At 34.5% G+C, this 18688-nt stretch overlaps 1 protein-coding gene across 4 annotated transcripts; it reads right to left on the bottom strand.

Moving 5' to 3' along the window:
- Positions 1–1833: 1833 nt before the first annotated feature.
- LOC143567266 (uncharacterized) lies at positions 1834–6547 on the bottom strand. Of its 4 annotated transcripts, XM_077053732.1 has the most exons (5): positions 6158–6547; positions 3818–4241; positions 3412–3736; positions 2272–2595; positions 1834–2181 (listed from the first exon to the last, which is right to left on the bottom strand). In XM_077053732.1, exons 2-4 carry the CDS (start codon positions 4222–4224, stop codon positions 2560–2562), a joined length of 768 nt encoding a protein of 255 aa, XP_076909847.1. In that variant the 5' UTR covers positions 4225–4241; positions 6158–6547; the 3' UTR covers positions 1834–2181; positions 2272–2559. The 4 variants fall into 4 exon arrangements, with proteins under 4 accessions (XP_076909847.1, XP_076909846.1, XP_076909844.1 ...); XM_077053731.1 differs by having other exon boundaries at positions 2272–2585; positions 3403–4241; XM_077053729.1 differs by having other exon boundaries at positions 3412–4241.
- Between the last annotated feature and the right edge of the window lie 12141 nt (positions 6548–18688).

Below are 18688 nucleotides of genomic sequence, written 5' to 3'. Positions count from 1 at the left end.
TGACATTATCAAACTTTTTTTTGTTTGTATATGTTAGTCGAAAGATCTAATCATAAGAACGAAACGTTTAACATGTATTAATCTACAAACTATTTTGGTAAATGAGGACGAAAAAAGCGGTGCATGGAATCCGAATTGAATAGAGGTTTTGAGAGACAGGAGGCTACAATTGATAACACTATTTTGGTCACATTGTTATCATATATGATGAGAGGACCATTATGTGTTATCATATTTAAACATACATCTCTATCATACCACCAAATCTCTGAAATTTTGTTACAAGTGTTACAAAAGTTCATCACATACTTTACTTAATCAACTAGCCAACCAAACATGCCTAAAAGAAGCAAACCTCACAACCCGAAAAGGAATTGGTAACAAATCCTATACATGCTTATAAGTTATAATTAACCTAGTATTGGAAGTTAGACCACACATTTATTCTCGACTGATCATCAAGCATTTGTTCGTCGGTGAAATTGCTCTGAACTATCGTGAAAATCGAGTTATTTTTTTTTTTGTTGGAGTCTTGATGAAGCTAATTAACCACAAATTACCTTTCCATATAGTTGTAAAATGCCAAAAATATAAAGTTTTGGACTTTTGGGCCATTTGCATAAAAGGTATACATGTGAAAATATGCAATGAAAATCTGAAGTTGAATATGAACAAAAATAGTTTCACTTACTAGTCACTATGCATATTTCACATCCATCTACCAGAATGCAAGCTTTGTCTGGTCTACTTTAGAGATGAAGACAGAAAGGTGGATGTGATGTACCTCTTGCCTCATCTACTATATTCTTCTTCTATATAATATTAATCACTCCTTAAATAAACAATGATAATCAAGTATAACATATGAATCATTTAACTAAAATTTTAAATTAATAATCAAACTTAAAATGTAACATTACATTGTGTAAATTGTTGTTAGATAATATTTAACACAATTCTCCTTAAAAAAAATCATGTTTGTAATATTTAACAAGCAAACATAACAAATTTCTTCTGAAAAAGGATCACAATTTACAAGTGAACAATAGTTTGTTATAAAAAATGATGCACAACTTAATAAATGTAATAAGGGGCTTACAAGAAATCGAAAAAACGATCCGAAACCGAAAAAACCGAAAAATCCAAACCGAAAAAACCGAACCGAAACAACGACGACGGTTTGGTTTTATGTTTTTGTAAAAACCTAACGGTTCGGTTTTTAATTTTGTATGTAAAAAAACCAAAAAAACCTTACCGAATTCCTAAATGTTTGTTTTTTTCATATTTTATATTAAGTAATTTATAAGAATTGAATAAATATGTAACTCCAATATTTTTGATCAAATGTATAATAATCTATTATTTTACAATTAACAAAATTATTTATACCTAATAATTATTTTTTGCCAACTTATTTTCGGCCTAAAATTTCCAAGCTTAAATGTCAAAAGCCGAAACCGATCCGAAACCAAAACGAAAATTAAAAAACCCGAAACCAAATGGTTTCAAAAACTCCAGAAACCGAAGTTTGTGTTTTAGCCACAAATTGCACCAAACCGAACCACGCACACCTCTAAATGTAATACAAACTCATTAATTAAAATGACTTATGCTTATAATTTGGGTAAACCAAATTACATAGTAGAAAGTGAGTTTATTCTAACATAATTATACTTATATTTGTATGTATACCCTGTGTAATTTATATTCTCAGTTTTACATAAATGTTCATGGTGTTACATAATGAAAAAAATGAGAAGAATCTTGGACCATGGGTAAGTTTATTGGTAACTTATTAGTATTTGCATACAAATCTTGCAAAGAACTACTACTATTATATTATACACTACATGTAACACAGATAAAAACAATGTTTGCTGTCTCAAACTAGTTACGCGTATAAAACGTATCAAAATCTAACTACTAAAAACAAACAACACGCTAAAACAAGTCAAAGTAAACCAAACACAAAAACACCCAATTTCAACCTCAATCGCAACCTGGAAACAATAAAATTTAATTTGCATGTATAAAAAAAACCCGACATCCTATAACATAAAGAATGCATGAATTCAGAATCTACAGCATAACAGCCCATGCTTCCATCCTCGATGCTTCTGTAAACGTCTCCTGTCCGCTTTAGCCATTCTTACCGGACTGCTGTTCCACTCATTCTGCAATCTGATAACATCACAAAAAAACGTCGTTATATTCTACAAACAAATTAAATAAAATAAATATGTAATTATTTTGTGATTGTTATGTTATTACATGGGAAATGCAAAGGATCGAGTGCTCGTTGTGCTGCTTTCTGATCGAAGAGAAGTGCTTCCAGAAAACACCATTGGCCCGGAATAAGTTATGTGTTCTGGAGCATGACCTGCAACAGAGAAACTTGACTCTAGTTCACCACGGTTGACCGTTGCAACATTGTCTGAACCTGTATCCTGGACCTTAGGTGCACCATTCGGCTCTATTGAAACTTCATTAACCCGTTCAAGATTCTCATTGTTAGCTGCAGGTTCGGTTTTGTTGAGATTCAAAGTACTGTTTTCACCCTCATCGGGTTTTTTTTAGGATTTCTTCTAGAGGATTCTGCAATTACAAAGATTATAATAAGATCCAAACTTGTAATAGAAGTTAGGTTTTGATATATGCTTTTGCATTATATGTAGGCCTGCAAACGAACTAAACGTTCAGTGAACTGCTTGGTAGGAAGTTGTTTATGTTCGTTCATTTTGTAAACGAACGAACATGAGCGCAACTTTTTGTTCATTTAAATAAACAAACGAACATGATCACATGTCTCATTTATATTCATTCATTAATGTATAATCTTACCTTCTTATATCAAAATTATGTATTTATATTATCTTTGAAATCAATTTAGCTTTCATTTTAGAACACTTTGATAGCTTTTAAAATGTTGGGAGGTAAGAATAACTGTGCTTAAGACTTTAAGTTGTTTATTCACGTTTAATTTTAATTGGTGAGCGTTTATGATCGTTCGTTTATGTTCGTGAAACTTTTCGTTTAGAATATTAACGAACGAACACGAACACGAACACATTCGTTTTCTTAACGAACAAGAAAATATGTTTGTTTAAGTGTTATGTGTCCGTGTTCATTCGTTTGTTCGGTTAAATAAAACGAACAAACACGAACAGGCTCCGTATGTGTTCGTTCGGCTAGTTTACAGACCTAATTACGTGTTAAAATACATTAATTTATCCATTTACAACCTCATTGGTAGGAAATAGGAGTGGCAAAATGGACAGGTTGATTAACAAATTCATGTCAAAAGAAGTAAACTTTTAGTACATGGATTGGGTCAAAACGAGAAAGTCAACTCATTAATAAGTCAATGTATCAAAATTACATATAGTAGTTAAAACTTAAAACTATACTAACCTGACAAGGCTGTTGTTCAATGGACTCAAGGAGAGACTGAAGCGAGGGAAGAACCCGATCTTGTACCAATGTGGGCCCACTCTTAGAAACCGCTTTCTCTTTAGTAACATTATCCAATAAATCATCACTCGAATTAATCTTTTCTTCATCAGACTGCAGTAACATATCTGAACCATTATTGACTGTAGCTTTAGAAACAGTAACAGATTCCGAAGAAGCCTTAAACTCGTCAGGGGCAGATTTGGAATTTCCATTTCCGTCATTACTATCTTTGTGATCCGGTACCGAATCCTGTAAATCTTGAGCTGGAGTCTCTGTATCGATACTTGCGTTGCATATATAATTATGATCGTTAATTGGCCCGTCTAGATGTAAATCAGCATCAACTTCTCGGGTCCCAAAAAACGCATCAGATTTCGTTTCAGTAACTTCATCAAGATTATTAGAAGGTTCTAGAACAGGCAAACCGGTATCAACTTTCGCATTCGATTCCAGATAATAATCTTCCGTGGTCGAAAACTTCAACTGTTCAGGATTCAGCATCTCGTTACTATTCTCGTCAACACAAATATCCTTAACATGAAACGCGCCTTCTTTGTAACATGTTAACAACTCGGGAAACTCACATTCTAGAACGTTCTTATCAGTGAAAAGTTCGGTTTCTTTCTCACAAAACTCTGGTGGTTCTAAAGGATTTCTTAAATTATCATCCCCGATATTTGAATCCTCGAGTTCTTGAGTCCATAAGTTGAGTTTTTCATTCTCTTCATCGGATAAAAAAGGGTTCGTGTATCTTCTAGGACTCTCTTTCATGGCTTACTTTAGTTCATCTGTGTCAAAATCACTCTTAATAGATTCAAATCGAGTTTATGATAAATTATAGTTAATCTTTTATAGGAAACAAATGGGATGAAAAAAATATTGTAACATGCTTAAAATATGACAAAGTTCAAGCTGAGACAAACAAAAAAACAAAAAAAAAACGGACTACAAAAGTCGAAAGCTTTGTCTATCGCACGACGTCATGCATGAACGCTGCATTTCAAACAAAGTGTGAAGATCGAAAACTGAAGCTTTCCTTAGAACCATGTGCAGTGGTTTAAATAAAAAGTGAAAAAAGTGATTCACACGTCACTCCCACGTAAACACGAGGCTCTCACTCACTTTTTTTTCCTTTCACTTTTGAGTGCAATGGTTTAACTGGTTTAACTAATATATCAAAAAAAAAAAAAACAGGTGCGTGCATATGATGACTGAATTACAGGTGCTCAAGCACCCTTGTGCCCGTTAACAGGGTAGCGCCGAAAGAGGCTCACTGCCCGTGGCGCCACCCCACTACATATAGTCTAGTGCGAAACGGAAGTTTGGAAAAAACTGAGCACAAAACTGTCTATATGTGAAACAACAAATGGGAAACAAAACGTTGTATACTAGACAAAACTATATATAGTAACTAGCTATTTTCAACAGTCAACAGCTTGCACATATAAGTCAAATAAAAATACAACTAAAGGCTGTCAGCAAAATACCATATGCAACCAAAAACAAAAGTTTAAAAGATTCATAACAAGACAACAGATCCAAAGAATAACAAATGACAGATAATAGTCAAAACACAAAAGAGTAAAGACAACACAGAAAAAGTTAAAAAGTTGTATTAAAATAAAATGTCCACTTAACTTGTTTCAAGAGTAATTCCACTAGCATAGAACACCTAAATCACCTTTTTTTATATTCCTCAATTTTGTTCCATTACAACCTTCTTTTTTGTCAGTAGATCAAATTACATATTTGTTTATTAGGGTTTCTTCATGAAAACAAACAAAATTTCACACTCTCATTACCAATATTAATATTATCATTATCATCATTAAATCATTAATATTCATTATCAAACCCTAGAGCAATAAAATTCTAACCAGATCCAAACAAATTCACACTTTGCAACCACAAAAAAACATAAACCAAGTAAGACCTGCGAAACCTGACACGGTTATTTACAACATGGTCGGTTACCAGGTCGTAAGAATATCATTAAACAAGTCCAGGTCAGGTCTCGCGGGTCTGACCATTTTCTCTTTACATAAACTGGGTAAGTCCCGCGAGACCCAAAACACTCAGACCCGGTTATTTACAACAGGGTTGTAAGAAAACCATGAAACGAGTCGGTTCGGGTCTCGCGGGTCTGACCATTTTCTCTTTACATAAACCGGGAAAGACACACGAGACCCGAACCACTCAGACCCAGTTATTTACAACAGGGTCGTAAGAAAACCATTAAACGAGTCGGTTCGGGTCTCGCGAGTCTAATAATTTTCTCTTTACATAAACCGGGAAATACCCGCGAGACCCGAACCAATCAGACCCGTGTTTTTACGATACTTTCGGGTCCCGAGTCCAGAGAACACGGGTTCATAATCATAACTAACCTCAGTACCTGTAAAATCAAACTCAACCAAATCAAACCCTCATCACAGATCCGAAATTCACGGAACAAATCACACAACCTTTGATTCTTGCATATCAACAGATCGTTAAAACTTAAAACTTTAAAACCAAATTATAAACCGGAACTCAAGAACCTAACTTTCCAGTGCATTTATTACCCACGTGTGTAGACAGATACAGAAACCAAAAGTTAAGCATTAATTACACTAAAAAAAACAGTCTTTCAATCGAAAAACACATTAATAATTAAAAAAATTAAAAACCCATCAATTAAACAATAATTCCGAAATGGGTTTACCTCAAAACCAAGAATCTGATGTGGGTTTCGTCGGAATTGATCGGAAAACGTGTATTTTGGCCGGAATCAGGTGGCCGGAGAGGAGAAAAAGTGGCCGGAAAAGTGACCGGAAAAGGTGAATCTGTTTTAATTAAAACAGAGAGGCAGTCAGAGAAGTGGAATGTGACCAATTCATCACCTGTCAATGGGGATTGGGGATCTTATTATTTTAATGTTTATTTGTTTAGTTATATTTATATTTATATTTGTTTGTTTAGTTATTTAATGTAGTAATTTATGATTTGTGTTTTCTGTGGGTCCAGTTGGTTTTCATAATTGGGGTCCATGTTCCACCTTCACCGCCATCATTGGCATATGGGTGTGGTTTGGTGAATTAGTTGAGGACCTTGGTGGCATAGGGTGATCACGGTGTGTTGTTTCATATAATCCTACTTGATCTAATTTGGAAAATTGGTATGATATGACTATGCGTAGTGGAGAGGCTACAAATTGGGACGTTTTGTGTCGTGTGGTGTCCATTCAGCAAGAGGTGAGAATTTGTTTTTGGGGTGTAATGGTGTAGTGGCTACAATAGTAATATAATATATATATATATATATATATATGTATATATATAACACACACATATTAATATAATAATAATATTTTTTCTCACCCTGGGCGACAACAAGTCCCCGCCCCTTTTCGCCCGGGGGGGGTGGGGGGGGGGTGGGTGTTCCTCCTCAATTTCACCCTCTTTTCGCCCAACCTCTCGCCCACTACGTGTGACCTAAGGGTTTTTTAAGGTGAAATAAAAATAACCGGGTAAGTTAGTGATCCGTTAGTTATCTAAACAGTCGTGCAATATTTTTTTTTGCCATAATGCGTATAACTTGATTACAAAAATACCTAAGATATTGTCATAATTTGTATAATATGATATTGTATATTTGTATTTATAGAATATATTTTATTATGGTATTATACGGTAATTTTATTAAATAATACAATACTATATATGATATAATGTTTTATTTAAATAACACTCTAATAGTTATATGATGTTATATAGGCAGATCATCGAGTGAATGTCACATGGGTAATCTAATCTGAAACCGGTATATAGGTTATGACTGTATGATATCGGCCTATCGGGTATGAGACTAGTTATGAGAATTTTCATGGGGTTAAAATGGGTGCGCTATTAGTTGATGTTTGATGATTACCTGTGTTTACATACGTTAAATATATTATATAATCTAAAAACTTATATACGATAATAGTGTGTTTTTTTGTTATGTAAAACCGATGTGTAATAGTTAATAAATACATGACAGAATGAAACCGGGTTGCAATATAGTTTTATAATAAATATAAAATTACAAATAATACATTTCTATACCCACCATATTTGTTTTTTCTTAATCAATGAGTTTATTATTTATATATAGACGTATATGTGTTTAAAATAAAGAAAAATATATATATACTTTATATATTTAAAGAATTCTTAATCTCTAAGTTAACAACAAACAAAAGAGTAATGGTAGATTTGATCATTTCGATTATTCGTTTGTTCTCACATCCATATCTTATTTTTGTAAAATTAAAGTTTGAATAAATACTTTCTTAATAATATCAACTAAAAAGTTTTTTGGATTCGCGCAAAATATATCAAATTGTTATTCAGTTTATATGACAATCCTCAATTACAATAAGACCTTCTCCATCGCTATCCATGGAAAGGCACAACTCTCTTCTTACGTGGACCCGCAACAATCGGCTATCCCTCTCTCACCCCCCCCCCCTTCTCACATTTCGTATTGTTAAATGTTTGTGTAGACCGACATGTCGCTTCTCTCTCCTCGCCACATCAAATCCACATATCTTCTCTCCTCTCTCTTCCAGATCAGTCATTTAATTAACCAACGATGAAGATGCTCTTGCCAGTAAATATATCAATCAGATCTATTTCCACTAAACCTAGTAATATAAAGTTGTAAACAATCATCATCAGATATGAACTAACAAGTCAAACAGATGTGAGAAAGGTAATAAGTAAATTGTGTCATAACTTTTATAAAGTTGATTCACAGCTTTATAAATGTATTTAGTAATGTAAAAGTATAAATCAACTTATAAAAAATAGTGAACTAGTTTCTTTTACATGCTAGTCACATAGATTTGACTTCTAACGTAATCTTATACATATTTTATGATTAAATGAAGTAATTAATGTTGTTTTATATCGAAGGAGATTGGATGGGATTTTCAACATGAAAAGTAAAAGCCTCACCTACTATTTTGACTAAGTGGGGCTTCCCACAACGGCACCAATGCACCATCTTCAATTCTCATCCATTAGGACTTACAATGAGATTGGTCCAATGGTCCCTCTACTAGTGCCATGTGAACTTTCTTTTTTTTTTGAACGGCCGATTAAGTAACGCCGGGTATTCCGTACGCGGCCCCCAATAGCTAAAGGTAGCCCGAGCCGACCACTAGTCCGGACGGACGGAACCCTAGTGGTCCATCTGTTGAGGGATTCACCAGATAAAACCCAACTCCCACGCCCGCCAAACGGCACGACAGCGAGGAGCCGATAAAACCGGGTGAGATCAGAACTCGAACCCTGGCCAGGGTCATCTCTCATATCTCCCATATAAATTAGTGATAGTGAGGTTTGAACCCCCTACATCTCACTAGTAAAGTGAGTGCTCTATCATTGAGCCACATCCAATTATTTATCATGTGAACTTTCTTCACTTTCTAAATTCTAATTTTGTTATTTTTTCTTTTTTGTATGTTACATTAGTTTATATATGTAGCTTTCAATAAATTAGAGTACATATATATGGTAAAATTAAGAACATATAAAGTTAGTAAAAAAATAAGTAACATGCATGTTAAAACTGTTTTATACATCATGTCAGTCTCAGTCTTGCTTTATTTATACAAGTCAAAAGTACTTTCTTAAAAAACCAAAAAGAGAATAACGTACTTGATAAGATATCGATATCATATATGTTATGTACTTATACGTTATGTATTTCGATTTGTGAATCATGTCTTGCTGGATTGAAATCGAATCTACCATTTTTCAAGTTCAAACTTCAAACATGATGTGGAGAATTGTAAGATGTCTTGAGAGTGAAAGCTCCAGGGAACACTCCGACAATCAAGTTTATATAGGGAAGTATATTTTCATCAAAGCCGCTCATATATAAAGGAGGGGCCAAGCCGCCAATCCTACCTAAGCCCACGTACCGAACCGTACCATCATCATGTATATATCACTTGATCATGTTTTTTGTTTAATTGATATAGATGAAACAAAATATATACTTAGATGAATAGAAAGAATGGAAGTCACTACAAAGACTGTCAGTTTATTAAACAGAAGTAAGGGCATTTTAAACCATCATACAATAATAGTCCTTTAGATTTATTAGAGGATAGTTAACTATATTAAGCTAACATAGACACCATAGACAAACATTACAACCCCATTTAGCACATATTCTAAGACGAGTTGACACTTGTCAAAGCTCAAAACCGGTCCCTAAAAGATACAAGAATCAGAAGCCACTAATCATACCTAAAAAATAATAATCATGGACATCTTGTGATCAATATAAATCACCTGCTTTTTGTTGCCTTGAATAGTTAGAGATGTGTTGAATTCAGCAGCATCTTGTCTCTTCTAACTAGGGGTATAAATATGCCAAACAGTAAAAACAACTCATGATCTATTTGAGATCGGCCGATTAAAAGCTCTAATCAAGCCGAGCTTGAATGAGCTTGAGCCCGAACCTAAAATAACCCTGTTTAGTGAATGAGGTCGACCTTTACTTATCGAGCTCAGGTAGGCTAGCGAGCATTAACTATGTATATATATTCATTTTATATATTAAATATATGTTTCCATATTAATTATTATTATATTATAAAAACAAAAAGATACTATATATTACTTATAATAAAAATATATAAAAATAATTACAAATATATTTAAATAATAAATAAATAATAAAACCGGACCCGTGTTTAAAAACTACTCTCTAGTTGAGCTCAGATTTAAAAAATAAAGCTTGAAACGAGCCAAACATGAACTCGAGTCTACATAACCTCTGGCCTAAACTCGGCTCTTTTATACCCTTATTTCTAATATTTAGTTGCACCGTGTGTTATTGAGGCACAATTTTGTCAACGTAAGTTTATTGAAATCTAATCAAATGTTAGAAAGTGTCAAACGATTCTAATGTTTATAAGATAGATTAGGTGTTTAGTATCATATATAAAACTACCATAAAATAACTAAAAAAATACGTACTCTATGATAATTAAGTTTTATAGTTATAAACATATAAAAAAATAAAATATGTTTATTGGAATATACCGAGTTTGTCAAACATTGATTAAGGCATACTCACATAGAGCTCGAACGTATGTTGTAACTTTGTGGTCCAGAAATTTAATTTTCAAAATTAAAAAAAACAACGACCACAGTGGGAGTCGAACCCACGACCTTCTGATCCGAAGTATCCACTGCGCTATGCGGTCACTTGTTGATCAATGATTTCTTTCTAACTTATTTATTTAGATACTATATGCACATAGATCACACTACAAAAAATTGAAATTAATAAAATAACTTATATATGAACGTTAAAAACAACTTTACATAACTTTTAATATAATTTGTTTATAACTGTTACCTGATGTCTACTCGTAATTTGAAAGATAACTTAAGTTAGTTTATTTTCTATGTTATATACACTTATTAGAATTATTATACATAAAATATTAATAAATGACAACTAAGAAGTCACTATGAAAATACCAAAACATTCAACGCAGATGATTTTCCATTTTATATTCTTATGATGTCATAAAATAACAATCAAAATCTTATGTTATGGCGTTTATGAAAACAACAAAATGACTTCACTTTCTATTTCACACAAACAAACGCGTGAGTTATGTTGACAATAAATTTAACGTTTTGTTGTACTTGTATATACGTGTTATAAATTTATAGTAATAATTAATAAATATTGTTTCTTCTTTTTAAATTGTTAATATATAAATAAAAGTTAAAGTGTCATTTTCACCCTTGATGTTTGATCAATTACTCAACTTAAATACAAAAACATTTTTTTTTATGTTTTTTTGTTTGTTGTTTTACGGTGTGCTTGTAATATCCTATCTTTCGAATAATAAATAAAAGAGTTTTATTTATTTAATTGCGTGATGTTATTTGATTATGTAGAATAATAATAAGTTAAGTGTGGTATTAGAAAATAAAAGATGGATTAGGGGAATGAGTTATGGGCCTTAAGGTCCATAGGCTTATCTATATAAGCACCATAAACATTCATAAAACCCTCATTTTTCTTACATCTTAAGGCAAATTTGGCCTTAAGATGTAAGAAAAATACAAACTTTATGATAAAAAAGTTAGTGGGTGCGATTTGGGGCAGTGGGTGACGTTTTGGGCCGAGTTAGAGTAAGAAAACGAAGTTGTTATAGCCTAAAACTCGTTTCATATGTAAAATGGGGATAACAGGTTAGAATGGAAGAACATTGTAAAACGAATCGAATTGAGTTATTGAGAAACTCAATTCGATGAGAAGATAAAACAAATCGAATCGAAAAACAAAACGAATCGAATCGAATGAAAACTCGATTCAGTTGGACCATGCTGGGGCTGCGGCTAGAACCCCGCAGCCAGGGACGCTGCCCTTGGACCCCTGTTAGCTAGGGGTTTCACTAACCTAGAAGTATTATATATTTGGAAATAGATAATTAATACTTATAATTATTACACGGTTAGTCGTGCGCAGCTAAGAAGGGGTATCACGGTCATCTGCAAGAATAAGTCGTAACCAAAACCGATATAAATGGTTAATTATCGTCAACACTCAGGATACTAGAGAAAGTCGAAATTAGGGATCCCGGGAGGGAGTCTGAACGATCAGGTGGATCATAAAATTGACCCACAACATTATGAGATAAATCTGGCACCTAAACAACCTCCATCTTGTGAGTTGTGACCATTGTGGAGTTCGTTACTGATCCTTCATATGTATACTGACTGAGATTCCGAGTTTTATGTGAGACCTGCAAGCATAATTAATTAGCATAATATATATTAGTGTATATTGACTGAGATTCCGAGTTTTCTTGCCGTTAAACTTGTATTAAAATAAAAAAGTAACCTGCAAGCATAATTAATCAGCATAATATATATTAGTTTAGGATACCGAACCTGTTAGGAATCCTGGATGACAACTCATCCCTTAGGATCTTAGGCCTAGATTTAGACCCACGACAAATAACATAAATATTTTTTAAAACTAAATTCATTAAAACATATAATTAAATTCTATATTCTATAAAACATAAAATAAAATACTAAATTAGTGTGTGATTTCTTAAATCAACAACTCTGGATAGTCACGTGATGATTTGATGATTTAAAACGAACCATTCTTCCAAGTAGTTAAGTCCATTTATACATGTTGTACGCACTTCGTACCCGCGAAGCGCCTCAGCAATTGCTTCAGCATCCGTTCGTCCATCAAATGCATGGCTGGAGTTGTTGAATATGGTAATCTTGGGTTTCAAATCCCTCAACTTTAAGCTAATTTGGTGTTATGACGATTTACCACACCAAAAATTTGTTGAAGTTCTTCTAAAGTTTTCGTCCAAAAGCCCTCGTTTACGCACATGTTGCTACCCTACAACATCAAAGCCATTGCAAAGACCGATTCTTCATCAACGGTCTAAACTTGATGGTATTCTAGTCATTAGTATGTGATTTTCAGTGAAACGGAAATGGTTAAAAATAACGAGAATTGTAAGAAAAATAAAATGTGAGATATGCATAAAAGGGAGAAAAGTGTGATTCATTTTTTTTTAATTTTAATTTCAAGGCTTTGATGCCGTTGTACAACTTTCAAATCCATATTTCCTCGGCTACCCATACTCGAAAATGTTGATTTCAGCGGGTACTAGCAATGGTGGCGACAGTGTACCCGCTCAACCACGACCACCGATCAGGGATCCTCGAAGGTGTTAGAAAAAGACAAAATTATATGATCAAATTTAATATAATTTCCATATTAAAGATTATGGTAACAAAACAATTCAAGACCGTTGGAGCATTATTAAGGAGATTTCCTTCCTTTCCTTTCTTTATTCTATTTCCTTGTATAATTTATTTGTTTCAATTATATAATGTATTCCCATTTCTTTTGTAAATCAATGAATACAATTACAAAGCAATAACAATTTTTAATACTCTCCTTTCTAACATGGTATCAGAGCAGGTCATATGATCTTAGGATCAAACTGCTTGTTCACTTTCATCTTCTACTCACCAACCTAATCAAAAACTTGCAAACCTGCAAACCATGGCCGCCGATAATAGCAACAACAATGACGACCTTGCTTTACAAATCACCAATTTCCTGAAAAACAGCCTTAACACCCAAAAACAAAGCCTCTCTGATAGTTTGAAAATTAGTCTCAAGCTTAACAGTCAAAATTACGCCTTATGGGCTCGAATGATTCGAGTAGCCATAGGGGGTAAATCAAATAACCTTTTGAATCACTTGTCGGGAAACCCGGCACCACCGGAACCAAGAGATGAAAAGTATGAACAATGGGAACAAGACGATCTAGTTGTGTTCTCGTGGTTGATTTATTGAACCCGCTCTTGCAAGCAACCTAACCGAATTTCCTACAGCTAAAGCGTTGTGGGATGCGTTGGTGGTTACTTACAGTAGCGGGAAAGATAAACTACAAACCTTCGACTTACATGTCAAGGCAAACGGAATCAAACAAAACGGCTCACCTCTAGAAGATTTCTGGATCGTTATGCAAGGAGTGTGGGGAGAAATTGAAAGGCGAGATCCAAACCCGATGACGTGTTCGCCCGACATAACAACATACAACAAAATCCGGTCAGAACAAAAGCTATTTCAATTCCTCAACGCCACATGCTACCGGAGAAAGGAATGGCGGCTTTGGTGGCATCGCATCGGCTGGAGAAGGAAGCGTCGGTGAAGATAGAGGTAACGGGTTTGAGAAACTATTCTCAAACCCTTGCTTATTACGTCCTAACTGTTTTAATCCTTCGTATATAGAATTGATAAATGATTCTTTCAAAAAATGTGAGTCTGTCAAACTTTTGAAGATTTTAAAATAGCCCATGAAGATTCTCCCTTTGCTCAAAATAATATTAAATGTTTTAATTCTTTTGAAGTATTAAATAACATTCCCAATAATTCAAATAAGTTAGATACTGGTCAGTTTTCAAAAAATATAAAACATAAAAATTCACAAGATTTTATTTTTAAATCTAGCCAAAATAAAGTTTGTGAAGATTCTAGAATTGAAAATATAAACTTGGAACCAATCAGGCAAGCTAACATGGCTAATACTTGTGAAAAAATAGATAAATCATGGATATTCGATTGTGGTGCTACCGATACCATGACTTTAGAATTATCGGACATAGTTTCAAGCTCTAAACCTATAATTGATCACATCAAAACTGCTAATGGGGGAGTTGTTCCTGTTAAAGGAGGAGGAACTATTGAAATTTCTCCAACATTAAAACTTTCAAATTGCATTTATGTCCCATCTTTATCACATAAATTGTTGTCTATTAGTCATGTGACAAAAGAATTGAACTGTACTGTCTTAATGCATCCCATTTTTTGTATTTTATAGGACATCAGGTCGGGGACGATCATTGGGCGTGGCACTGAACGCCAAGGGTTGTATTATGTGGAAGAAGTGGCTCAACATGGTACTGTAATGTTAGCTCATGGAACAACACATAGAGAAGCTTGGTTATGGCATAGAAGATTAGGACACCCATCTATCGGTTATTTGCACTTATTGTTTCCTAAATTATTTCCTTTTAATGAAACTTTAAATTGTGAAACTTGTGTTTTGGCTGAAAGTCATAGACACATATTTAAACCAAATAACACAAAAGTTGATTTCCCTTTTTCCCTCATACATTCGGATGTATGGGGACCAGCGGAAGTTCTTGGAGGACAAAACTTTAGTTTTTTCGTGCTTTTTGTTGATGATTGCACTCGTATGACATGGATTTACTTTCTAAAAAATAAATATGAAGTTTTTGACAAATTTACTATGTTTTATACCATGATACAAACACAATTTAAAACCAACATTCAAACTCTTCAGTCCGATAATGGGGGAGAGTTCATAAATGATTCAATGAAACAATTTTGTCAAACAAAAGGAATAATTCACCAAACGTCTTGTCCATACACTTCTGAACAAAACGGCACAGTCGAACGGAAAAACCGCATACTTTTAGAAATTAATCGAGCTCTTCTAATTGAATCTCAAGTTCCGAAATCTTTTTGGCCTGAAGCCCTCGCCACTGCCACATACCTTATAAATCGACTACCAACCAATTCTCTTGACCTAAAAACGCCTCTTCAAACCCTTTCAGAATTTACCAAACTCCCACCCACACTTACATTACAACCACGAATATTCGGGTGCTCCGTCTTTGTCCACATACCGAAAATCCACCGGACCAAACTTGGCCCATGTGCCGAGAAATGTGTGTTTTTAGGCTATGGTGTCAACCAGAAAGGATATCGATGCTATAGCCCAAAAAGACGTCACATGTACACAACCATGAACTGTGACTTCCTTGAAACCGAATTTTTTTATGCCTCCCAACACAATGGTCAGGGGGAGACAGAGTATGACACGCTAAGTTGGTTAGAATGGGTTCCAAAGTGGATCTCATCATCCGAAGAAGTCAATCACAGTACCCAAGATAAGTCACGAGCTTCACAACAACCTGATGGCCCAACAATCAGTGTTCCATGTAACCAAAATACTCCCGACCTAGTGTCCGAGGTAAGTAATTCTCAAACACATGAAGACATACAAAATACCGAGTCTCGTGAAAATCAAAATATTGATAACTGTGAGACAGCAATAGAACAAACAGTGCAGGATGAACAAATTCAAGACATACCAATACAAGAAGAAACGACCGAGAGATATGTTCTACCACAAAGAGCAAACAGAGGAGTCCCGCCAAAATGATACTCTCCAAAAAAGCAGGCACGATCGTCCAAATACCCCATAGCAAACATTGCCGAGGGGAATTTAACCGAAGAAGCTAAAGTCTTTAATTCTTCCCTATATGCTGAACAAGTTCCAACCTCTATCGAAGAATCCCTAGAATCAAAAAACTGGAAGGACGCAATGGAAATAGAAATGAAGGCGCTAATAAAAATGACACATGGGAAAAGTGTGATTGTCCGCCAGGAAAGAAACCAGTAGGATGCCGATGGGTCTTCACAATCAAACACAAACCAGATGGAACTATTGAAAGATATAAAGCGCGATTGGCTAAAGGTTACACCCAAACATACGGGATTGACTACGCAGAGACATTCTCGCCGGTAGCCAAAATCAACACAATTAGGGTACTTTTTTCGATCGCTGCGAATGAAGGATGGCTTCTTCATCAATTTGATGTTAAGAATGTCTTCCTACATGGAGAGCTAAAAGAAGAAGTATATATGAAAGCTCCACCAGGATTCACAATGAATTTTAAGGGAAAAGAAGTATGTCGATTAAAGAAATCTCTATACGAGCTTAAACAATCTCCTCGAGCATGGTTTGGCAGGTTTACTTGGCAATGAAAGGATATGGATTTCGACAGAGCAATTATGATCATACACTCTTCCTTAAACAAAGAGGTAAACTTATTACATGTTTAATTATATATGTTGATGATATGATCATTACAGGAAACGATGAGGAAGAAATGAAGAAGTTAAAGACAAAGTTGTTTACAGAATTCGAAATGAAGGACCTAGGAAGACTAAAGTACTTCCTTGGAATCGAAGTACTAAGGTCCAAACGAGGTATCTTTATCTGTCAAAAGAAATATATTCTTGACCTTTTAGCCGAGACAGGAATGATTGACTGCAAGCCGGTCGACACCCCGATGATGGTCAATCATAAACTTCATATGGAAGAAAAAGGAGAATTGGCAAACAAAGGAAGATACCAACGATTGGTAGGAAAACTGATATACCTCTCACATACTCGTCCAGATATCGCATATGCAGTAGGGGTAGTTAGCAAGTTTATGCATCAACCTCAAGTAACTCACATGGAAGTAGTGTGGAGGATTATTAGATACCTCAAAGGAACAGCAGGTCACGGGGTTCTCTTTCAACCAAATACACACCTCAAAGTTCAGTTGTATACTGATGCAGACTGGGCTGGAGATAAAGATGATGGGAGGTCAATGTCAGGATATTTTACCTTGGTCGGTGGAAATCTAGTTACATGGAGAAGTAAAAAACAGAAGGTGGTAGCATTGTCTAGTGCCGAAGCAGAATTTCGAGGAATTGCACGGGGCGTGTCAGAAGTTCTATGGATACGTATGCTTCTAAAAGAAATTGGGTTTCTCCAAACCGAAGCTAGTAGGATCATGTGTGACAACAAGGCTGCAATACAAATTTCAGAAAATCCAGTTCAACATGATCGTACAAAACATGTGGAAGTTGATAGACACATCATTAAAGAAAAACTTGAAGCAAGAATTATAGAGTTGCCGTTTGTTTGTTCAGAAGACCAATTAACAGATATATTAACAAAGGCCGTCAACAGGAGGATTTTCAACAATTGTCTTAGCAAGTTAAGCATCGGAAATCCGACTACTCAACTTGAGGGGGAGTGTTAGAAAAAGACAAAATTATATGATCAAATTTAATATAATTTCCATATTAAAGATTATGGTAACAAAACAATTCAAGACCGTTGGAGCATTATTAAGGAGATTTCCTTCCTTTCCTTTCTTTATTCTATTTCCTTGTATAATTTATTTGTTTCAATTATATAATGTATTCCCATTTCTTTTGTAAATCAATGAATACAATTACAAAACAATAACAATTTTTAATACTCTCCTTTCTAACAGAAGGCGCCCCTTCGCCTTATTCATCAAGAACAAAAGTATTCTCACCAAGTCATATCTACTACCACTTGTAATTTATAAACCAACAATGGTCAATGGTGTCATATTCATGCCTCTATCTTCCTTAAATACTTTATAGACTGTTCGTACTTGTCTATCCTATATTATATTCAAATCCACCTTTTACAAAATTACCACCAATTTTCATTTCAATTTCTTTCTCTTTTCCATGTAGTTTCAGTCAATGCTTGACAACTTCCAACCTGAACCACCTTAAACAATTTTGTCAATTACTTGCTATACAAGCTACCTAACCAAAAAACCTTAAGTATTGCATTCATCTATGATGTCTGTCTTTACTTTCTCAATAAAAAAACCTATGAAATGCTCCCTCCATCGGTTCCGGAGGCTTCGTGCCGTCATTTCTCGCTCTCCGATATCAAAACCACCACCAACAACTTCTCTAGTAACTTAATAATCGGAAAAGGCTCATTCGGAAATGTCTACCGAGCCAAAACTGCTTCTGGGACGTTCGTTGCAGTAAAACG

Source organism: Bidens hawaiensis, unplaced genomic scaffold, assembly GCF_021521415.1.
Source record: "Bidens hawaiensis isolate Kalapana, Puna unplaced genomic scaffold, B.hawaiensis_p1.1 tig00023286_1, whole genome shotgun sequence".
NCBI lineage: Eukaryota > Viridiplantae > Streptophyta > Magnoliopsida > Asterales > Asteraceae > Bidens > Bidens hawaiensis.
The sequence above is the reverse complement of the archived record's forward strand: the minus strand, read 5'-3'. Positions and strand labels throughout refer to the sequence as shown.

Bases quoted from the DNA above. Each gene is read 5' to 3' on its own strand.
- LOC143567266 (XM_077053729.1), bottom strand. From the start codon at position 4,224: ATGAAAGAGAGTCCTAGAAGATACACGAACCCTTTTTTATCCGATGAA. The intron at 2,596-3,411 runs GTTAGTATAGTT...TTGTAATTGCAG, and splicing joins TTGAACAACAGCCTTGTCAG to AATCCTCTAGAAGAAATCCT.